Source organism: Bradysia coprophila, assembly GCF_014529535.1.
Source record: "Bradysia coprophila strain Holo2 chromosome IV unlocalized genomic scaffold, BU_Bcop_v1 contig_81, whole genome shotgun sequence".
In the NCBI taxonomy this organism is placed as follows: domain Eukaryota; kingdom Metazoa; phylum Arthropoda; class Insecta; order Diptera; family Sciaridae; genus Bradysia; species Bradysia coprophila.
In genome coordinates this window covers 4,573,852-4,597,602 of record NW_023503375.1, presented here as the reverse complement: position 1 = coordinate 4,597,602, position 23,751 = coordinate 4,573,852, and the positions used below count along the sequence as shown (strand labels likewise).

The 23,751-nt window shown below is 36.9% G+C and overlaps 1 protein-coding gene across 1 annotated transcript; it reads right to left on the bottom strand.

The window, feature by feature from the left end:
- Positions 1–15,576: 15,576 nt before the first annotated feature.
- On the bottom strand, positions 15,577–18,766 carry LOC119072265 (actin, muscle-like). Its single transcript, XM_037177456.1, has 6 exons — positions 18,561–18,766; positions 16,990–17,088; positions 16,890–16,930; positions 16,170–16,820; positions 15,968–16,114; positions 15,577–15,904 (listed from the first exon to the last, which is right to left on the bottom strand). The coding sequence occupies exons 2-6, from the start codon at positions 17,073–17,075 to the stop codon at positions 15,699–15,701; spliced, it is 1,131 nt and encodes a 376-aa protein (XP_037033351.1). The 5' UTR covers positions 17,076–17,088; positions 18,561–18,766; the 3' UTR covers positions 15,577–15,698.
- Positions 18,767–23,751: the final 4,985 nt, after the last annotated feature.

Below are 23,751 nucleotides of genomic sequence, written 5' to 3'. Positions count from 1 at the left end.
ACTCTATTTTCCTCATGTAATCTCGTAACGAGATTCTCGTTCCAATCATTTATATGGAATTGTGGAAAGCCCAAGTTTTTGCTTTTGCTGAATTCACCAGCTGGTCCACAAACACATACTGATAGTGTGTAGTTCATAACGATGCGATATTTTCAAAGCTGTATAGCGACTCGATAGGGTTTACACCAACGCCTTGTTGTGTAAAGTTGCTGTATTGGAAATTCGCTGGAAAGATACGTTTGCCGATACAAAAGCTAACTGTTCCTTTACGCTAGGTTTTCATTTTCATTCATAAAAGCTTACCGCCTCACTGAATCTATGCTACAACACAAAATTTATGCTACATCGATAGTGTTTACAACACATTCTTGTTATGCTCAGCATAATATGCTGTATTGAAAAGATACGTTGGCACCAATGAGAAATTGACAGATCCTCTTATCTCATTTTATTAATGAAATTCGGAGGTGCCATAACGGAAAGATTTGGCATTTGGTGACTGCTGACTGAAAATTTCCGAAATTTATTGAAAATTTGCTGAAAATTATCGGTAAATTTTGGTAAATTAAGAATGAAATTCTGTAAATAAATTTTTCAATAATATGCCCTTGCAGTAGGACCTAACACACCTTGGACGACTCTGTACACCGGAACGATTTTTAATTTTATTTCTTCTGTTCTTTCTCTGGAGTGAGTTTATTTAAATTTTCGATATCAATGTCAGACCAACTCTAATAAAAGTCATATTCCGTTTAACCCGTAAACATTCCGTTTCATAATGTTACGGAGACCGGAGCGAAAAAAAGCACAATAATTTTTCAGAGCACTTAAAGTAATTTATTCAAATTTATGTCATAAAATGCGCTTTTTTATAAACGATGTTCCATCACATTAAGTTGAGGGTGAACCAGAAGGGTCACAAAAAAAATATGTCTGCTTATTTGTCCGTACCTATGGATCTCGCATAGAACTTGTAGGGAAGAAAAAATACCTAAAGAGCACACGACATGTTTACAACACACAAAACGCACAGAGGATATTGCTACCATGAATTATGCGTCATTTTTTATAACGTTCATTCTTTTCAACTATGAATTCGCCATCATCCAAAGAGTTGTACAAATAAATGGGGAGATTTTCAAGAAAGAAAATTCTGTGGTTCCATAATTTTCGTTTTAAAACATGGGTTACAAAATGTGGGTGAGTGTGTGTACGTACATGGTTATTACATTTAAAAATGTTTACTGTGGCATTTTTATCCTTTTAAATTTTATTTTGTTTTCATCTGATGTGTGATGATCTGTGCGGTATGAATGGCAAAAAAAATGTCATCATAATACATCCGAAGGGATTGACATTCAAGTTGACTACATCAATATATGGTAAAGAAAAGTGAAAAGTGCCTCGAACGTCAATAGAGAGATATAGTGGAAGAAACCCTCCTCGGCGCGACCAAAACATAAAATTCAAACAAAACCTTTTCGTCCGTTTGGCGTGAATAACCTTATTTTCTCCATTCAAATGCGGTGAAAATTTGACATTTTGTTGCTGGTCGCTCTGATAATAGTTCAGATTCATGAAATTTGTATTTCCTCAACTCTTGTTTTTCCAATGGGGCAAACAATAAGTTTTTCTCCATTTTTCAAAACCAAAACAAAGTGACAGTTACAACGAGAAATAGAACATTACTGTCTCCTTGGGACATTTTTGTTGCGGCGTGTGGGAAGTTGCGTTTCGATCCGTGGACGAGGAATGTGTCGTACCCCGGGTCCGGCGGGAGACAAATTTCTATGTCCTCTAATCCAAAGGTGTGCCAAGATGTTATTAAGATTTCTAATTCAAAGTCACTGGTTTATCGGTTGAACATTTATTTGATACGATTTTATGATTTATAAGATTTACTACAGATATTATACGATACTGAACTTGATTCTGCAACTTTGGCTATTTTAACATAAAGACACAACTTTACATTGACTTAATTTCTTAACTTCTCACAATAATTTCTCTCTTGTACTACTTTCACGGTAATACTCTTAACATAAACGCAAAACTTTATTTTGATTTGATTTCTTAACTCTTCACAATAATTTCTCTCTTTTACTAATCTCGCGGTAATTCACCAAATTTAGTTTCACTACTTCACTACCGTCGCTGTTATTAAATACCAAAACTAGACTTACTGTCGTTTCCAAAAGAAGAACTAATCTCAATCGCGGTTCCAAAAAGACTGACTGAATTTTTGCTCATAACGCTAAGACATCAACTTGGCGACGAACCCAAATGTCCCACTTATCGAGCGGCTGAATATGCTTGTAATGCAGAATTGCATTTTAAGCATTTTCAGTCGCTTGTGCGACACACTTAAGTTCCTGACCAAGCTATGTTTATAATTTCAATATTTTATTGGAATGTATCGTTGCTAATATCGATACAATTTGTGACGAAATTGTTCTTCACGAGCGACTCAAACGCTAATAATTCATAGCGTGTATTGAGTGTGATGCCAAGGCATCACAATCGTGGGTCCCCAGGAATTTCTGAGCTAATACTTCTTCGTAGGTCCCCAGGAATTTTCAACTTCTTATGGTTCCTGGTACCTAGTCTCAACTAAGGTTCACACGGGGTTCCAAGTTTTAACTTGAACAAAGCCCTGTTTCATTCAATAAGCATATCTTTTGCGCTCTTCGAAGTTTGGTGGACTTATGTTTATTTTTTGAGACTGTTCGTAGTGGGAACATTTTCGTCACCTTCTCTTTTTTCCATGCAACACTATTTAGACTTGTATAGTATAGATAAGTTCTTCCTCTGGTTGTGACTATAAAAACTTTTTCTAAGCATAATGAATTTAATGGTTTCTAGAACCCTCAAAATTTTTCGTGTACTATTGTGATAATTATCTAATTTTCAATTTCCTTAAATCTACTTTCACCTGGAGTCCGTTCTGATTCTTGATGTTCCTTTTCGCCTTTTCGTACATTTACCACAATTCCTTTTGAGCGCAGTATAATGAATGACTGTTGCCTTAGACTGTGTGATGGTAGCTGTCTTTTCCAATGGTGTGCGGGTTACTGTTGCCTTAGACTGTGTGATGGTAGCTGTCTTCCCCAATGGTGTGCGGGTTACTGTTGCCTTAGACTGTGTGATGGTAGCTGTCTTCCCCAATGGTGTACGGGTAACTGTTGCCTTAGACTGTGTGATGGTAGCTGTTTTCCCCAATGGTGTGCGGGCTACTGTTGCCTTAGACTGTGTGATGGTAGCTGTCTTCCCCAATGGTGTGCGGGTAACTGTTGCCTTAGACTGTGTGATGGTAGCTGTCTTCCCCAATGGTGTGCGGGTAACTGTTGCCTTAGACTGTGTGATGGTAGCTGTCTTCCCCAATGGTGTGCTATGGGACGGTAACTGTTGCCACTGATTGCATGTGCCCTGATGTTTACTAGTACAAAGGTGATGTTAGTCGTACTGTCTGTCACACTGATTTGAGTCAGATTGACACAAATTCGCCATGTATTGTGATTTTGTGGAACTGGTTGTAGTCACTAAACTCCAATGCAATTGCCTCTCATAGTTCTGAACTGAAATATACCAAAATTTTTGTTCCACGATTAAATTTACCTTACTCCGTCGGTGGTGTCGTTTTACTTCAACCCAGACACATATGAGAGTTCTCATACACCGCATGTATGCTCCGTGAGCTCCTTCTTGGTCAACGATTCCATTCCAATGTCGCTTCCGTTATTCCAATTAGAATCCGATTAGAATCATTACGAAGTCAAGTGTCAGCCACCATTATTCTGTGCCGAGAGTCAACCTGATCCATTTCACTCTCATCTGGTGAGTGACGTTCCCCTCCAACTCGATTCTCCAGTAAAATACGTCCCAATTCCACAAGTCGAAACAAATAATTTCCCAGCGAGACAGTACGGTATAATGTTGTATTGCGGCCAGAAAATGGTTTTTGTTTACACGGTAATGAGTCGTTTTCTGGTCGCAAAACAACCAAAACTCTTCTTCGCCCCATTTGAAAAAAATAGTTGAGAAATTAAAACATTTCTCACCTAAACTGTCATAAGATAGAGCGTCAACAAACCGACATCGTCTCACCGAATTTGAATGGAGAAAATAAGGTTATTCACGCCGCACGGATGAAAAATTATATGTTCACATTGCTTCGCTCTGGTTGGAAACATTTGCAATTCACAATTTTCTCCCCTTGGTAAACAAATAACCATTTCACATCCGTGTACCGACTTGCTGTTTCGTCTTTTATTTTTTTGATGTTATACCCGAAAGGGGGATGTTACATTTTGTTATTTTAAATTCCAACATATTCCAAGCCTCCGGGACATTCGATAAAGAATATGGAAATGGCTTAGGCAATGTTTATTTTGGTAACCGCTAAACCAGTCCAGTCCAACGGTATATGTGCACACACCACCGCCGCCACCCTAAAACCAAACGGACTAAATACAACGTTATAATACTACAAAATTGGTGAAATTTGTTTTAATGCTAAGTAAAGGGTGGATTTGGTGTGTATTTGTATGCATTTTATTTGCTTTTAATTAAATGAATTTTATGAACTATTATTCAACCGAACCGACTATAGGTACCGTGTAGAGTACGTGTTTGAACGGAACATGTAAACCATATATAAAATACAAATAAAATGAGAGGCACAGACATGTGTGCTTCTATACCGTAGGTACGTGCAACACACACAAAAAGTATAGACACATTTTATACACCAAAATATAATATGCCTTTTGATACCGCAAAATAAATTCTATGCTGGAAATAGAGATGACATCGGTATTTCTATGCATTTATCATTCGAAATTAAATTCAAAATTGTATCCATATAATATTTTGGCTGGCTGGGCTGGTTGGTGTATGATGTGTATTGTGATCCAAAAATGAATTTCTGACTGCCTGTAATTGTTTCGTCTTTTCGGTTGCATTGAGCATACACACATTTCTTATGCAAAACTATTTTCGTATTATTTATCTTATGAAAATCTTATACTTTCGCTTTAATCACTTTTCTCTTTGCTTTTATGTATACGAAATGTCTGGGTGGTTTTCTTTTAAAACTTTTCTGACTTTCATTACGGAAAATGTTTTGGGTGCGCTCTCCTTTTTTCGCAGACAAACGATTATTTTAATAATAATAAGAATGGCAACGATACTACATGCAATCACAATCCAGCACAATCGTAATAAATTTTACCTTTTCTAATGGTACCGACATCAAAATTTACATTTTAATCTTTTACAAACCGACATGACATACGTATTATATTTGATACAACCATTAAGGTGGCATACACAATCCCGTCAGCTGAGAGAAGTGAGGTGAATTTTTCCGGAAGCAGACCAAAACTGATATGACACTGTCGTGTCTAAAAATCTTCAAAAGCACCTGACGAGCTCTGAGTGTTTGATACAAAATCTTTTACTTCGTTAGTTTTAGAGGAATTCTCTATGGGGCTGAACAACTTTATTTTTTATTGATAAGTCTCATCATTATAAGTAAAAAACTGTTCGACGGTATGCCTCTAAGTGTCTTAGTTTTTTTTTATATCGCTACTTTAGACTTCATTCTTGGGACGATTTGATACTTCAAATTAGCTATATGAAAAAACTAAGACATTCAGTTCTTAAGCAGCCTTTTTTCCTTACCGACATAATGAAACTGGCCGGGTGCTTCGTCACCACTTGAAGAAGGGGAAATATCGACATTCAGATTCTATTGCTCTGCGACTAGGGAATGCACTAGGGACTAGGGGTATTAATACCGGTATTTTTTGGTCAATACCGGTATTCGATATTGGATATTTCCGGTATTGGTACCGGTATTAATACCGGTATTGCATTTCCTACCTGCGACCAAGTGACCGAGAGCAATAATTTTTACACAGTTGATCTTACAATTCGTCCCTCTCCGATTCCACTTTCAAACACTGGTCCAGCAACTTCCGTGGGGTCAGGCGACGATATTAGTAGTTCTTAGAAACGGCTGAGCGGTTACGCGTGTAATGGGCCGTTGAATAGTACACGCCTCCCCTATATTATTTAAAATTCGTTAAGCCCCACCGTGAACATGAGCAAATATTATTTCCGAAAATTATTTGCAAAGCACTCAGAGCCATCCAAATGAGAATATTTTTCGATGATGTTGTTCGAGAGATCTTTAAATTTCCTTTATAATCCATAAGTTGGACATTAGCCTTATCTGCAACTCATGTTCCACTTATATTTCCGAAAATGAACATTTAAAAAAATGATGCCAAGGATGGCAATCTGTGATAAAAAATCACTTTAATATGTTTTCGGTACTTTAAAAATACAATTTACCATGTTCTCTGTATAATAACACTGTGCAACGTCCTTTTTAGCATACATAAATAGCAGTTAAATATCACAAAATTTCCGTTCCATTCAAAAGGTGTAAAAGTACACTCTTTACCGTTATACCGAAAAAGGTCCTGATGACTTGTGAGGAATTCAGATCACGTCTTACAATGATTTAAGCTTGTTTGGACAAGAAGGTTTTTTTCCGCAATTTTTCTTCGTTTTTTTCGCTTTTCCCCGAGAAACTTTAACAATTTTATGCGACTAACGACATGAAGTATTGAGATTAAATTTTTTGGTATTAAAGTTTTACTTCACCCCGGTTCGATGGTGTCGTCGTATATGCAAAGAATAAATTACATTTTATGATACAATCATAATTTTCAGTTTAATTTGATGTGAAACAGAAACACTATTCTATTCATGAGGGAAAATGGATATGTCGATCCATGAAATTAAATATTGAATCTGCATAATATGAACATGATACGGTGTCATTCTGTACAGTTGATAAAGTAAAATAAAAAAGAATTACTTGAAATTGAATCACTCTACTCACATATGAATATGCATTTTTAAGAGCATATGAAATTCCCAGTACAGTGACAGCAGACAGCAATTTATTGAAGTGCAGGGATAAGAAATTAATTTGAATTTTTTTATAGTTTCAAGATACATCCGAATTTGTGTCTCAGTTTGCTGTTTCACTCATTCAATCACACTGTTTTCACGGCTTTATTCACTACCAACGTTGCGTGTGTCTATCGCACGATCACAGCAGTGTAAGCTGTGTATTTGTATGAGTGAAACAGCTGATATAACACCAGAAGCAAACTTACACACTTTGGTTTATCTGAACCGAGGGAAAAAAACGAGAGCGAATGGTGGGACAGTGTTGGGCGAATAATGAGCGAATGAAGGCGAATAATGGGCGAATGGCCGAACGGTGGGACAAGATTTTCCATTGTTGTTTCGCTGGCGTAGACTTTTGGTTGCGAAGTTCTAAAAATCTTAAGGCTTGATTTCCACCTACCAAAAAAGTACTCCGAGTGAGAGACAAAACTGAATTTTTTAAATTTCTGCTTTGTTTACTTTTCAGCTCGCTCGTTCACGGCTCTCACACTGAGTACTTTTTGTTAAGTGAAAACCATACTTTAGGGTCCACAGTGTGTGGACTCCACACGCAGTCAAAAAAAAAACAATCCGTTTTGCTCAGGTTACGCAAGCCAAGTCTCTTTCCTTTGTTAAAAACGATCTGTCAAGTAAACGGAGCCAAAACTGAGGCAAAACGGAATACTTTTTTCGACTGCTATTACAGTTTAAGGCTTGATTTCCACTCACAAAGAAACTTCTCCGTTTTGCCTCCACTACGCTTTTCTATTGTTTAAAGTATAAACGGATGGAAAACGAAGTGCTTTTTTCGTAAGTGAAAATCAAGACTTAAGCTACTCTGTTTACTTTTTAACAATGGAAAGTGTGAGGAGCTTCCATTGTTCGTTTAAATGGAGAACTAAAAGGCGTAAGTGCGTGGACACACAAAGAATCTAGTGACGTGATAAAATTCTAACTTTTTGAATGCCATCAGTACCACAGTGCAGTAATTATATTATACATTCTGGCTTGTGACACGAAATCTTTTACTTCATTAGATTTGGCCGATTTGGCACACATTTTGCTATATAAGAGAACACCAGCCAACATCGATCGATTATGTTAGTCGTCATTGCCGATAACAGATGACTAAACTAAACGTAGCTTTTCGTTCGTCTCATTTTGTGTGAGCAGAGAACTTTAGCAAATCACACAATAATGACAAAACCAATAATTTCCAACAATAACGAAAACGATATTGACACGGAAAATGTTATCATTGGATGGGTAAATATGTTCACAAATCATGGTGTGTTATGTGTTGGCAGAATTCAAACTTCTTTCATTTCGTGTTTAAAATTTTTGAATCCGATTGATTTGACATTTTCAAATGAAAGTCACACAGAGGATATAATATTCGATGAAAGTGTAAAATTGCAAAATACGTCAAATCTTCTTGCTAACTTGTGCCTTAATTATGGAATTTTGTTCGTATGATGCGTTGTTAACCTTGGCTTGGACTCCGATTGATAGTTTTCCCACCAATTTCGCAAAATTTTCATTAGGCACATGTTAGCAAAATAGAGGTACGTATAAATGTTCTAGTCCAGGTCACTGTGTCGAAAAAAGGCTCCGTGCGCCTTAAGTTCTTTCAGATTTTTGTCTGTTTTATGTTGTTTGCTATGAAAAGTTTTGGAACAAATTATTTGAATTCCCTGCAGTTCGATAGTCCAAGGATAGCGAGGACAGTGGTCCATGAAGACGTCACTTATTTTTAGGACCTCTGGTGTCTTCAAATTTGTTCATTTGTTCAAAGAAATGTCCAGTGACAAAAAGAAGTCACGAAAATAATTGCACAGAGGAACGGAACCAATTAAACAGTTATTTCACACGAAAAAGCTTTCGTAAAAGTAAATTGTAATTTCCACAAGGAAAATCGTCAATAGCGTCCCCAAAAAAGGAATTTTCCATAATCCTTGAACTAATAATTACTGCTACGTGTCTTTTATTGATTTAGAAAAATCTTAAAAAATCTGTATTAGAACATACATGAGATTTTCAGGCCATATCAAAATCTCCTGGACAAGGATCATGGCTGAGAAGTACGTGAATGCAAATTTCGAATGACACCCCATTTATGAAAAATGGCTTCAACATTAATGAATTTTTCGGGCCACTTTTTGGGGGAGTCCCTATACTCCATTCCGACTACACCAAAAAAAAGGTTATTCTATGAAACAACGGCAATGAGCCATACTTTCCAGAACCGAAGAAATTTTTCAAAAGGATATTGCATTTTTGGAGAAATTCGACTTTGTTCGTAAACTTTGACGGCTGTAATACAGCCGAGTAACTTAGCTGAAGTTTTTGATACAAGAAAAGCTGCAAATTTGGTTTTACTTTTTCAAAAAAGATTTTGGTTCAGAGAAATCATCAAAATACGAATATTTTTCCGCCTTTAATGTAGGCTACAAGTTTGCAAAGGGTCCATCGCTCCTAAGTTCAAGTTATAGAAGACACATGTTGGTTGTGTTTCCACGAAACCAATCAAACATTTATCATTTCTGCCAATTTAAGCGATTCGTTCATCTAAAACCTTTTTAATTTCCATAATATCTAAGACAACCGTGTCATACATCGTGCGGAGAGACTTCCATATCATTCCCATTTCGTGCAAGAGCCATAAGAAAAGTTTGATACTAAAAAATAAAAGTCGCATCAAGCACCCAATTGTAATAAAATCTAATTAGTTTCTCTTCGTGATAAGGAAATTAAACATATTCGCCAGGAATGTAGAAAATTATGTGGTAATAGGAAAAACGGTACACAAACTCAATAATGCACTTTTCTTATTGTACACTCTCGCATTCACAAAGTGCACCATTGAACCATTGCAGTCATTCAAGCTTAGTGAATTTCCTAATTAAAATATGTGAAATGGTTACGAAACGGGATGCTAAACCGAAAAATTAAATTACTGCAAATGTGGTGTGCATCTCTTTATCACAGTTTCTCACATTTTATTTCCATTCAAACTCTTATAATACACCCTGAACGAATTTCGAAACGAGTGAAAATAAACTTTTAGTGTTATGTTTACCCCTTTTGTATGACATTAAGAAAACGATAGTTGCACAAACTAAAGCTAATTTTCGTAAAGTTTGTATCTAGCATATTACAGATTCTGTGCACAATAATTTTTGACACAGAGTGCAATCCAAAGATTTAATGAAAAAAAAAACAAAAACCCAAAAGTTGTAGGCAAATTGTCGAATACCTACAACTGGCAGGAAAATAATGCACAGCACACACAATATTCCCCGAAACGTGATTGGCGTTAGAAACAAAATATTGTCGCGCTCTTTTAAATTTGTTTAAAGGAAATGGTGCCAGCTTTAAATTGAGTATGAAACCGAAAATTTCACCTACACCTGTCGCATAGTAAATTTTCTTTCGCAAAACTGTTCAATTGTACTACATCAAAATCCGAGACACATGCGGTTGCGGTGAGTTTACAATTTTCGTAAAATTAGTTGTCTAAGAGAGAAAATTTTCATTCGATCTCGTTGATCTGATTGAGAAACTTTTATGAATGTTGGCGTTGAAAGGTAGATGGGGTTTTTAATAAAAACGTGATGCCAATTTTAAATACTCGGAAAATTAGAGAATTATCAGTGGAAGTTTGTGGTGGACGGACAAAAAAGGGCTAGAACGGAATACCTTAGTGATTAATGTTTTTTTTTTTTTTTTCTTCAATTTTTATTTTTAATATTACAAGTTTAACATATTTATAAATAGAAAACTTCTTCCAATGGTTTATTCGGGGAAATTGTGCCCATAATACAAGCGGCGTTGTGTCTTTGTATTTCCATTGACATTCTCTGTATTAGAAAGAATTTTGATCTTTTGTCTCCAGTCAACTCTTGTAGTTTATGGCCGATTTTGTCTACGAAATTTAATGCTTCTTCACTCCACGGGCCCATAGTTTCAACAGCGAAGGCTAATAGAATATAATTGTTAGAAGACAAAAGTTCTGAATAATGTTTGTGCTTCTGAGACGCTGCATAATCTGCAAGTTGTCTAGCCTTTGTAGATGTTTTTGATAAATATGAGTCTGCGAAAGTATCGACACAGGTTGCATCCCAAACGAGTGGTTTTCCTTTCAACCATGGAGTCAGTGTGACACCATCCGGTCTTTTTCCGTCATTTCTTGATAAACCCCTTGGTTCTAAGTTAGCGGGAATATGCAATGATGATAATGATCTGTGGATTAATGTATTACTTTTTGTAAATAAAACACGCAATTTCTTTTACATCCGTCGAAAACCGTACTTTTCATGTTTCAAGCTCTTCTTTCGACGCCCTCAGCATTTAAAATTCATTACATAGCTCGGGATAAGAATGAAAAGTCGCGTAGGCTACGCCTCGGATCAACACAATTCACACGAAAACTCTCTTTTTCATCTTTTAACCTGTTACTGACGGCAATCATATGACCAATACTATTATCGGGTCTATTACTTCCCTCGATCAAAGTATCTATAAATCGGTTGATTTCAAATCTTGTACTTCAATTTCTTTAACCATTACAATGTGAAGGACCACATTACCCAAACCTTCTTATTATTTTTGTGTTCGTTATCGATAACAAATGAATGGCCGTATGTTACAGGTTAATCACTTGTTATGCGATCTCTTGTCTACATCCAAAAACCGTTGATTATAAAGCATGGAGTAAATATTAAAAAATTAAGTATTCACCTGACATATGTGTGGTCAACCCTCGATATAATATACAATGGAAGGTAAGGCAATATAGCATTGTCAATGACATTTGAGATGTCAAATAAGTGGTCATTTTTATCCAGACAACCTCGAAAATATTAGGAAATTTATTTTAAAAAAAAAATTGTTATCTGGATGACTTTGACAGTAATTCATGTATTTATACATGTACATGAGAAGAAAAAGATTTGAAAATCTTACCTGTTGCAGGTAACCTTGTCTCTATGTTATCTGCTACAGCTGTATATTTTGTATGTAGAATTACGTCTGGCGTAACATTTTTAGGTTACCTGGAGAGAAAGTTACCTGCAACAGGTAAGATTTTGAACTATTTTTTGTCAGTGCGGTATTTGACAATGATCTATTCTTGTGATATGTCGACGAAAAATATTTTCCTTATATGAACCAGAAAGAAATAGGGTACGGGCACCAGTATTCGGCCATTCAAGAGGAATCGGCCACATATTGTTCTTTCGTTGATGAAAAAGGTTAATCAATGAAAGAACAATATGTGGCCGATTACTGGTTCATGGCCGAATACTGGTCCTCGTACCCTACGATCATTTTCCTCGACTCTGGACTGTCGATTCAGTAAACTTAACGAAATGTAAATTTAAACTTCTTCGTCGATTTTATTGTCGAATGTCGATACTTCACGATTGGAAACTGCTGATAATTCGCTCTTAAACGTACGATTTGCGATTCGCATCTTACGAAAAACACACAAAAATAAAGGAGATAGGAGAAGATTGTTGTCGTGGCTCGGAATGTCTGTAAGTTGCTATGAACGATCATTGTATACTTCTTCTCCTAAAAACAATGACTTTGCAAAGCTTTCGGCGCGTGTTTTCGAATCATGAACTCAGTGAACATTTCAGTGTTAATGTTAATCGCAAACAATTTTGAGCGAACTATACATCTTCCTGCACTAGCAGTGCTAAAAACTGGTATAACCGTTCAATAGCAAAACCTTTTTCTAAGGTGAATTAACTTTCAAAATGACTCACTGGAAATTGCCACAGTATTTCACCTGCTATGCTACGAATCAATAAAGTTAAAAAATCCCAAACAAAGTTTTCAAGATTCTCGATAAATGTTTTGTAAACATTCATTAGTTCCAGCCTCAACCTAAATTCACGTACTCTTTGCTTCCACATAAATATGATCGAATATCTTCCCAAGTAATCACATGAAGGCAACAAGTGAACCCAACCGAGTGTATAGAGGTAGTATGCTGTAATTTTCCTTGTAATGGCCAATTTCTTTTTTCACGCGAGAAAGAAAACAACCTAATAACTTCTTGTAAACAGTAGACGAACTGGAATTCAAGTCACGTTTCGAGTGTGGAAAATGGGGGGTAAAACCAATTTTTTTTACATAAATTATGTGCATTAAAACTATATAAAAAACAGTGTTTTACCGTTTGCACATGTAACATTTGCATTTAACATTCATACAAAAGTCGTTTTTTTTTCGCTTCCATCAAATACCGTACATGAAGAGCCACGTAAGTTGTTTTTTTTTCTCGTCTCTCTTTCGGTTAAATTATTTAGTTCACACCGTTTTACCGTTTCCATTATATCCCACCGGTAATTTAAAATTCATTTGTAATTTCACTTTTCCCAGAGGGTTTCTAACGCGCGTTCCTTTTCAGTTCAGAGATAATGTTTTGTTTCTGAAAAGATCTGGCGCACAAAGTGTATGGGCATGGGCATGCAAAGGAATGTGATAGATTCTTCTTCTTCTTCTTCTTCTTTTTCAGCCTGTTTCTATCCACTGCTGGATGTAGGCCTCTCCAACTTCTTTCCATTTCGTACGATCCATTGCCATTTGCTGCCAGTTTGTACCTGCAATATTCTTAATTCCGTTTGTCCATCTCTCTGGTGGTCTACCTATAGCTCGTCTTTTATATGGTCGCCAGTTCATGATCTTTTTGGTCCAACGTTCGTCTGTCCTTCTTGCAATATGTCCCGCCCAGCTCCATTTCAGAGATGCTATTCTTTCCATGACATCAACGACCCTGGTTTGTTGTCGAATCCATTGATTCGTCATTCTGTCTCTGAGTGTTATTCCAAGCATACTCCGTTCCATGGCTCTTTGTGTCACTCTCAATTTATCTTCGGATGCTTTTGTTAAAGTTAACGTTTCCGCTCCATAAGTGAGCACTGGAAGGACACAAGTGTCGAAAACTTTGCGTTTCAGACTATTATTCATTTTGCTTTTGAAAATTAGTCTGAGTTTTCCGAACGCTGCCCATGCAAGACCAATCCTACGTCTTATTTCTGCAGTTTGGTTGTCCAGACCTAACTTCAGTTTATGTCCTAGATATACATAGCTGTCGACTCGTTCAATGACAGTGTCACCATTTTTGATTTCTCTATCGTCCCCGATGTTGGTCATGACTTTTGTTTTCGATAAGTTCATCTTGAGGCCAACTTTGCTCGCCTCTTCACTTAACTGTTGTAGCATAAGCTGAGCCTGACCTAGATTCGCTGCTATCGGTACAATGTCATCAGCGAAGCGGAGATTGCTCAGGTACTCTCCATTTATCTTTAATCCCATTTTACTCCAGTTTAACTTCCTAAAAATACTCTGCAGAATCGCCGTGAATAATTTCGGTGAAATGGTGTCACCCTGCCTTACACCTCGGCCAATTCTGAATTTCTCCGTGCTCTTATGAAGTTTTATACATGAAGTAGCATTTTTGTACACATATCGAATTGTGTTGGAGTACCTTGAGTCTACTCTACAAATTCTGTGAGACAAAATTATATTCTTTTATTGAGAAAATTGAAGTAAAATCGAATCGACCGTTAAAATACTGATGAAAATTACAAATCATGACAAAACTGAGTGATTCCTACATTGCTGTCCGGTCCGAAAATCTGCTCGCCCGAAAAAGGCAGAAGATCTCAAACCGGTGAACATTGCACTAGATGCACTAGAACTAGAAAGGACTAGAAAGGAAAGCTAATCGAAACCGAAGTCAAAAACCAGCTAATGGAGTCCATCGAAGTTATATCAATCGGGGCTGTAGAATACACTACTCAAGAGAGCGTCTAATCTTCTATTGGCGAAATTGAGCGAATTTGGTTGTTCACAACGGGTGATCAATTGGTTCAAATGATATTTAACTGGAAGAAATAAACAGGCAAAAGAGTAAATGGCTACACTTCTAACCGAGTCGTGAATGACCTCAGTGTATCACAAGGCTCGGATTCTCTTTGGTGCTGGCAAGGTTGGCTAGAAATGTAACTGTCAATGCGCGAATCTATAAGTTGATGATCATTCCTCATTTTGACTATTGTCCGGTCCCAGCGCCATCTATTATCATTTCTCTGTACGTTGTAAGAAGGTGGCCCATGTAGTAGTAATATGTTGGATGCGCAGGAATTACTGAGTGTCAAACAACCAGTGAAAAAACGTTAAAATTCATAGATAAACTGAAAAATGGTCAATTGCCTCGTTATCTCACCGAAATGGTTACGTACAATGTTGGCATTGTACGTACCGGAGACGAAATGACTTGAGAGTGAATACACAAAGGATGGAAGAGGTAGGAATACTCTGTTCCATTGGGGGCTTGTTCATTTAGTGAAATCTATCGACGACGACGACAAAAATAATCAACAATTTAGCAAAGCTAAAGAAGTAAAAGATTGTGTACCAAATTTGTATACTATGAACGAACGAAGTAAGAGATTCATTGAGTGGATGGCGATGAATAGTATACATACAGAAAAAGTCGTTTTTAAAAGGTCAACAAAGAATACCAATAAGGAAAAATTGTCCTAGGAGCTCCCAGATTGCTGCGACTCTATGCCATAAAACAAGAAACGTGTAATCAACATTGGTCTTTTCGTTGCTTTTATTTCGGGTATGAACGTTAAACGTTGAAAATTTAAAAAAGAAAACTAAACTCTACAGGATCATCAGAACGTCCGCACACAATTCGGCTATCCTTTCAATTAAAAGCATTTGCGATGAACAATGGCCGGTCCCGATTCATCATATTCAGTCTTAGAAATCCACATCTGTTGAAATGTTGTCAGCGACGATAAAATCGATCCACCGATCCACACAGAGTATTTTCGTTCTGGTGGTGCTATGATCTTGATTTTGATTGTCGATGGTGCTAATGCAGTAATTTCCTTTTGCATTCGATCCGCGATACCTATAATACGAAGCAATCGATGTAGAATCAACGTTTTAACGACAACAATTGGAGTTTACTTACCGGGATACATTGTAGTTCCTCCGGACATTACTGTATTCGCATACAAGTCCTTTCGAATATCGACGTCGCACTTCATGATCGAATTGTAGACAGTCTCATGGATTCCACATGATTCCATACCCAAGAAGGACGGTTGGAAAAGGGACTCTAAGATGATCGCAAGTCTTAGCATCCACAAATTGATCATTCAACAATTTCTTACCTGGACACCTGAAGCGTTCGTTGCCAATAGTGATGACCTGACCGTCAGGCAATTCATACGATTTTTCCAAAGATGTTGAAGCCATTGCTGTAGCCATTTCCTGTTCGAAATCGAGGGCAACATAGCAAAGTTTCTCCTTGATGTCACGAACGATTTCCCGTTCAGCTGTTGTGGTGAAAGAGTAGCCTCTTTCGGTGAGAATTTTCATGAGATAGTCGGTTAAATCACGACCAGCCAAATCCAAACGAAGAATGGCATGTGGCAGAGCGTAACCTTCGTAGATTGGTACGGTGTGGGAAACACCATCACCAGAATCCAATACAATACCGGTGGTACGGCCTGAAGCGTACAGTGAGAGTACGGCTTGAATTGCGACGTACATTGCCGGCGAGTTGAAAGTTTCGAACATGATTTGTGTCATCTTTTCGCGATTGGCTTTCGGATTCAATGGAGCCTCAGTCAACAGAACTGGATGTTCTTCCGGGGCAACACGCAATTCATTGTAGAAGGTGTGATGCCAAATCTTCTCCATATCGTCCCAGTTGGTGATGATACCGTGCTCAATTGGATATTTCAACGTCAAAATACCTCGTTTGCTCTGAGCTTCGTCACCAACATAACTGTCCTTTTGACCCATACCAACCATGACACCTAACATTATTTGAAATTGAATTGGTAAGTTTGTGTAATTTTATATTGGGTGAGAGAAGAAAAATGTACCTTGATGCCGTGGTCGCCCAACGATCGAAGGAAAGACGGCTCTGAAATTATTAGATTGACTCATGTAACAAAGGAAAGAAATAGTACTGCATCGTTATACCTGGGAGCGTCATCTCCCGAAAAACCAGCTTTGCACATTCCTGATCCATTGTCACAAACTAGAGCTGGAACATCGTCGTCACACATGATTTAGACTTTTCTGTGGTAAGTAAGAATGTTTGTCGTGAATTTTCTTAATAAACCGTGTGCAGTATAAATAATTTATTTTTAATTGATGTAGATTATTATTCTGTAGAACAAAAGTGTAAACAGAATATCTGAAAAATGTCTGCTTGATTTTATATCGCACTTTAAAAGCTGTAATTTGAATAAAAATAAAAGGATATCCGAACCATTCTAATTCATTCTAATTGGATTCTTACTAAGATTCTAATAAGTGGGATGGCATCGGGATGGCAACAATATTTTTCAATAATTTCTATAAAAAAAATTAAATATTTTTTTCAATGGTTTTCATGGTAAATCTTCTTTTTATTGAAATATGAAACTTTTTTCTCAAAATCGCACACGCTCTATTAGAATCAAAATATCATATGAAAGCAACGCACTGCAAGCATGAGTGATCACAGTGACAGCTGCCAAATAGATTGCTGTTTTTTAGTAAAAATTCTTTCCAAACTTTTTTACATTGCCAAAATTTGTATGACACACTTTCAGTACTCTAATTTGAGTATGTACCACTCATGCCTGAAGTGCGTTTATATGATTTCAAAATTTTTCGAGATAAATTTAATTATCGGAATTCTTTTGATAGTTTTCAACGGCCATAGCCCTAGACACACTAACTTTAAAGCAAAACTAAACTTGCGTAAGCGAATAATTCATTAAATTCTCTTAAAGAACTTTAAAATTCCATCAAAATCTATTACTTCGAGCGTTTAAATTATTAACACAGCCAATGTTTCATTCAAAATCTTTTATTATCTGCCTCATGCGAAAGTCGACCATTATATAGCAATAGCATCATGTGAAAATGATCCATTACATTTGGAATATTTTCGGTTCATTTTTTTATATTATCCAATGTGAACATCAACTTCGACGTAGTAAACCAGAAAACTTTGGATGATACTACGTACTTCATTACTTCGGAAACCACTTTGTGATACTCACAAACTCACTTGTGTGTTTTTAAGCACCTTCCTTCGGCAACTATTTGTCGACAAGTGTAGTTGTATACCTCGGCCTCGGCTCGGATTTACAAACTTTGCACTTGTCGAAAAGACAGTTACCGAAGCTTGTTGCTCAATAACACACTTGGAAGTTTACTATTATCACAAAACTGTTACCTCATGTAATAAACCTCCAATGTAACCTTCTATTACTACACTAGATGGAGCACCTTTTTGTGGTCCATAGCTTATATGGGTAGCCGTTTCACTTCCCTCAGACTGTAGAGTCCCTCGCTTCCTGCCATTTGCTCCGTTAAATGGTAAGAATGCAAAGAGTCAATTCAAATGGTAAAGGAATTCACTTTAATACAGAATTCTTTTGCAAACTGATTATGAAAGTCTAGCTCCAAAATTAGGGAGTAAGCTTCACTTTAAAATTGATTGCTTAAGGGCCTTTACTAATTCAAATGCACTGAACATTTTCAATCACATCTTTTACCTTTCCACTCTTCAACAACTGCAAAAATCTAACCAAGCTGAATCCAATATTCTCACAATGAAAAACCGTTTAACACTGACGGTAATTCGAATATTATAAGAGAAGTGTGGCACACGTTTTGACTAAAAAATTTTTTTTGCTTGTTTATAAAATTTTAATCCGACAAGCCAGGGTAATAATTAGCTCGACAATTATTATGACAGAAATGAATTGAAAATTGTGTTTGGCACACGTTTTATAATGAATTCCGATAATGCAAAAATAGCCATGCATGAGAGAGATGATACCGTAGATGGATTTCGATGGCAAGGTATATAAAGGAGGGCTTATTATTATTAGATTGGTTATGATGAACTTTTATATGCGATGGTCCCATTTATGGTCGACCTGATTGGTATAATTAATTCCGACTTCCAGGGATGCGCGTACAATGTTTTCTTTTTGTAAACGTAATCGTTTTGTTGTTTTGAATGGCGCCAGTAAATGTCGAATAGAAATTGGCCTTTGTTGCAAAAACAATAGTACATGTCCGGCACGTGCTTCCAAATTTTTATTTTGGACTGGTGCTATTTTAAGCTATTTAAATGCATATTTCAAAGCGAATTTTAGCACTTGAAAGGTACGCAATAGCCTAGGTGCTGAAAATTTAGACAATGGAAAACTGTGTATAGGCATGTTATCTGGGAAAGTTTAGAGTACTTTTGAAAAGGATGTTCTTGTAGAATGTAGAGCACTGAAAATCTACAAAAATGTCGATGGTCCAGAAGGTGCCGATGGTCCAGAAGGTGCCGATGGTCCAGAAGGTGGCGATGGTCCAGAAGGTTCGGAAAGTCCAGAAGGTGCCGATGGTCCAGAAGGTCCCCTGCTGAGATTGCCTAACATCGTAAATCTGACCTTTCTAACTTCTCTTTGTATTTCCTGATAGCCAATTGGTTATGTTCAGCTTGTTGTATAAGATTGTAGTTAAGGTGAAGTACTAACTACCAGCATAACAGAAATTTCCCAGTCAGTGACTTAAACACGCAAATACATTTCTGATTTAGGGGCGTATTTTGATTCACTTTCTGACGATGTTATCAGTTATGGAATTATAACCTTCATCATTAATTCTTATTCCTTTCACTTACTGTATGGATGTGACCATTAATACACATTCATGCAAGTGTCGACGTTTTTTCGTTATTCCAATCTAAAAGGAACTCAAGGTCTTGAGGTAGTTTCAGATGACTGTACATTTTTTGAATCACTGTTGTTTTCGTATGAGTTTATTTGAACAGTTGGGTGATCTGTGTCTTTGGAGTTAAATTGTCTGACAAGCCATAAGTTGTTGCTAACTGAAAGTGTGTACTCACATACAAGAAACGTTATTAAATGGAGCCATGTGTTGCAACTTCAAAAATTTGTCATGTATCCAACATTCCGGAGATAAATCTTTCTGTATTCGCATTATGGATTGAATGGAATAAGAGAAATTCTCTTATGAACATAAAACTTAACTCTCTGCAATTCATCTTAGATTGAGTTCTTTGATCATCAGATCCAGTATGCGGCCATTTAGAAAAAAAAATATGTGCTAAATAGTAAAGTCTAGCTGTAGCTATTCATCCGTCATTATCACTACAGACACAAAAAGCTGTGTATGACCAATTCCAACCAAAAAATGGTCACATTACTTGGGCTGTTATATGTCATAATGTCATAGACGTAACTCAGTTACTTCTGCTCCTACTCCCTTCTGGACAAGAATATTGTTTATGGATGTATATGAAAAGTACTGTGTAATCTCTGATAGGAGCTATAATACTTCCTAACATACCCTCTATTGTTGAAGGTAGTATAATGTGGACTACATATAGAATTAGCCATATTGCAATCGATCTAATTTTATATTTTATTTATCAGCATAACTCTATGGTATCAGCAATACATTTTCATCAAATTGTAACATTTAACACACTAGCATTACACAATTAACTCGGCAATAATTAATAACATTTCTACTTCAAATAAATTGCGAGATAAATGAGCTATTTATAATGATATGAAAGTTCGGTAGTTAAATTGTGTGTTAATACATGTTTATTAAAACATATGTAACACATCCAACTGCAGCCAAATTACGGTTATTTTTATACAAATCAGGTGTGAGGAAAATGCCATTTAATAAAACTCTCTGTCATCGATAAAATTTATTGTAAACGTTGTATTAAACCACACAAACATTGTAATCGGATTTAAGAGCCAATAAATCATGAAAACTTTATTCACTGAAGACAATTTTTTGTCTTAACGGCTATGTACTCATGACCAAAATTTAGAATTATCAAAATTTCCACAGCTTCGATCCTCTTCATACTAGTGCTGTATTGTCCTGCTGGGATATTGTTCTTTGTTGTGTGTAAAGTTTTTCCATCGAGCCGAGAATGGACAAACTTCCAAGCAGGACAGTACAGAACCTTTCATACTTGCAGCCACAAAATCCGAAAACAATTTCTTAGGGCAAGATAATAATAACGCATTTCGGTGTCGAAAGTTTCTAATGAAATGTACAACCGTCTGTGCCGAGAAAATTTAATGAAAGAATACCCCTGCAAAGTTGTTAAAGTGATTGGATTGGCCATGAAGGTACAATATCAAAATTTTTCGCCGAAAAATTAAGTCACAAAAGAGTTTTGTGTTCGACCAATACTGACTCTCTCTAGCAAACAAACACTCACCTCTCTGTGTCAAATTGACACCTTATTTCTTTGTATTCTACATAGCACTGAACCAAGCACTAGAACGGATTTTTTTAATGGAAATTTAGCCTCTTTAATTTTTAAAATTTTTTGAACCGCCGGCAACTCTGATATTTTATAATGACAACACAGTAGGGTTGCATACGTAGACCCCTCTTGGAAAATCTGTTCTAATGCTTGGTTCAGATGCTATCATTCTACAAACGCTATTCTACATTTTGACTGACTACGCTGTAATTTACATGCAAATTCCAATGGCTACTTTTACTATTTTTTTTTTCACACAAAGTACTTTCTTGACACAAATTCCACCCATGGAATGGCTTCTATTTTTAACAAAAATTACCCTACTCTATTTATCCAGAACCATGGAAACTGGCCTGATTCAGGAGAATCAGGGGAAAACATTAACTATCGTTTTTTATTCTCATTCGAAAGAAGATAATAAACCTCGTCCAATGACTGGGTTGACGGCAATGTACCGAGCACAGAAGCTGAATTTCCACGTTGAATGTCTATGGATAGTCTCTGCCGAAGGAAAAGCGTAGTGATATTCGAGATTCTCTTGCCTAATTCGGAAACAAATTGCTTTGCATGAGGACCCCATGGACCAAGCGTTTCAAAACCTAAAGGAACAAAGATGTATTGTCCAATTAAAGAATTATATAGTGTGATCTTTTTATCCTCTGCCGTTTTTGCTACCCAACCAACATGTCTTGAACTGTTCATCAAACACGATTTTGCAACTGTGTCTCGGCAAGTTGCGTCCCACAGTAAACATTTTCCAGCAGACCATGATATCAAGGTGAGTCCATCGGGATGTTTTCCATCTTCACGCGCGACTCCAGGTGGTTCCAAAATTGCTGAAACTCCTGCAGAAAATAATTGTTAGATAGTATTGGTTCGATATAGTACAGAAAACGTCAGTAAAATTTAGGCATGAATTTGCTTCAACTGGTCCACTCATACAAAGAAAACTGCTGATACGTCCTTAAAGACTTTTACGACTACCTATTGCGTGCTTGTAACTAGTAGATTGCACCTCTGTCCAATAGGTTTATTTTGACAATTTGTAAGTTATGTACCGAATCGAAGGCGTTTATTCGGGAAATAGAACTCCTCATGAAAGGACTCATGCCATATAACATGGGCACAGAGAGACTTGTTGCCATTTGAACCCCGTATACAATCATTCCACCGACGAAACCGATTTTTTCCGTTTTTCATAAAATACGTTTTTTTTTGTTGAACAATTGCGCCCCTACAGGAAAAGTCTTTCAAAGTCAAAAATCCTTATTTAGGGCACTGACAGCTGAAAAACAGCAAAATAGCTAATTTTCAAACATTTATTTGAACTGTCAATGCATCATCCATAGAGCCATAACCAAAAAATATGTTGGCAAATTGTTCGCTAAAGCGTTGAGGTTATGGATCAAGTTAATTTGGATGAAAATGATAAAGTATTTGTATTTCTCATACTACATCGACAATGTATCTAATGTTTTTATGTCTAAATTTCCCTGACGTCAACTGTACATACTAAATTAGGATGTTTATTTTACTCTTTGTTTACTCAATGTTTAAAGATACAGCACCTCCTGCAAATCTTTTGATGGTGGAATTGTGCCCAAAATTGTGCCACGTTTCCTTTTTGAATGGCGATGCTGATGCGTTGAATTAAATAGGATGTCGCACGTTTTTCATTTGTAGCATCGGTGATTTTACTTCCGATTTTTAGCCCCGTACGAAGTACTGGGGGCTTATAAGATTAATATGCCGTTTGTAACACGTCGAATTGGAAGCAGACAGTAAGGGCAAAGCATTTGGTTATGTTAATAGATGACGAATCCGCAATAAAAAAAATGTCCGTCCGTCCGTCCGTCCGTCCGTCCGTCCGTCCGTCCGTCCGTCCGTCCGTCCGTCCGTCCGTCCGTCCGTCCGTCCGTCCGTCCGTGACCCCTCTAGCTGGAGCAAATCACAACCTTTTTTCAAAATTCTTTTTTTCCCCGATTGGTATCGACAAAAGTAAGGTCAAGTTCGAAAATGGGCATGGTAGGGTCGGCCCCTCCAGAGCTAGGGCCCTATAGGTGTTTTTCAGTCTTTCGACGATATCTACCGAAATACGCACGCAATATCTGCTTGTGATATATCAAATGAAAGGTATTGACGAGTAGAACAAAGTTGCTGAACATTGTTTTTGTGTAGGATGCAACGCGAGCTTGTTGGGAGGGCTCAAAGGTCGTTACTCGGCCCTAAGTGTTTTTTGCACATAAATCGAGTAAATCTCATCCGATTTTGCTAGATTTAGTTTTTTATGGAAGGTAATTGAATACCGAAAAGAACGTGACGAAAAAAGTTTCAAATTAGGGCCCTTGGACTAAGGCCGCTACTCGGCCCTAAGTGTTTTTTGCACATAAATCGAGTAAATCTCATCCGATTTTGCTAGTTTTTGT

Coding starts and splice junctions, on each gene's coding strand:
- LOC119072265 (XM_037177456.1), bottom strand. CDS start 17,075: ATGTGTGACGACGATGTTCCAGCTCTAGTTTGTGACAATGGATCAGGA. Junction 16,821..16,889: donor TGGGCGACCACGGCATCAAG/GTACATTTTTCT, acceptor AAATAATGTTAG/GTGTCATGGTTGGTATGGGT. Junction 15,905..15,967: donor AGGAACTACAATGTATCCCG/GTAAGTAAACTC, acceptor TTCGTATTATAG/GTATCGCGGATCGAATGCAA.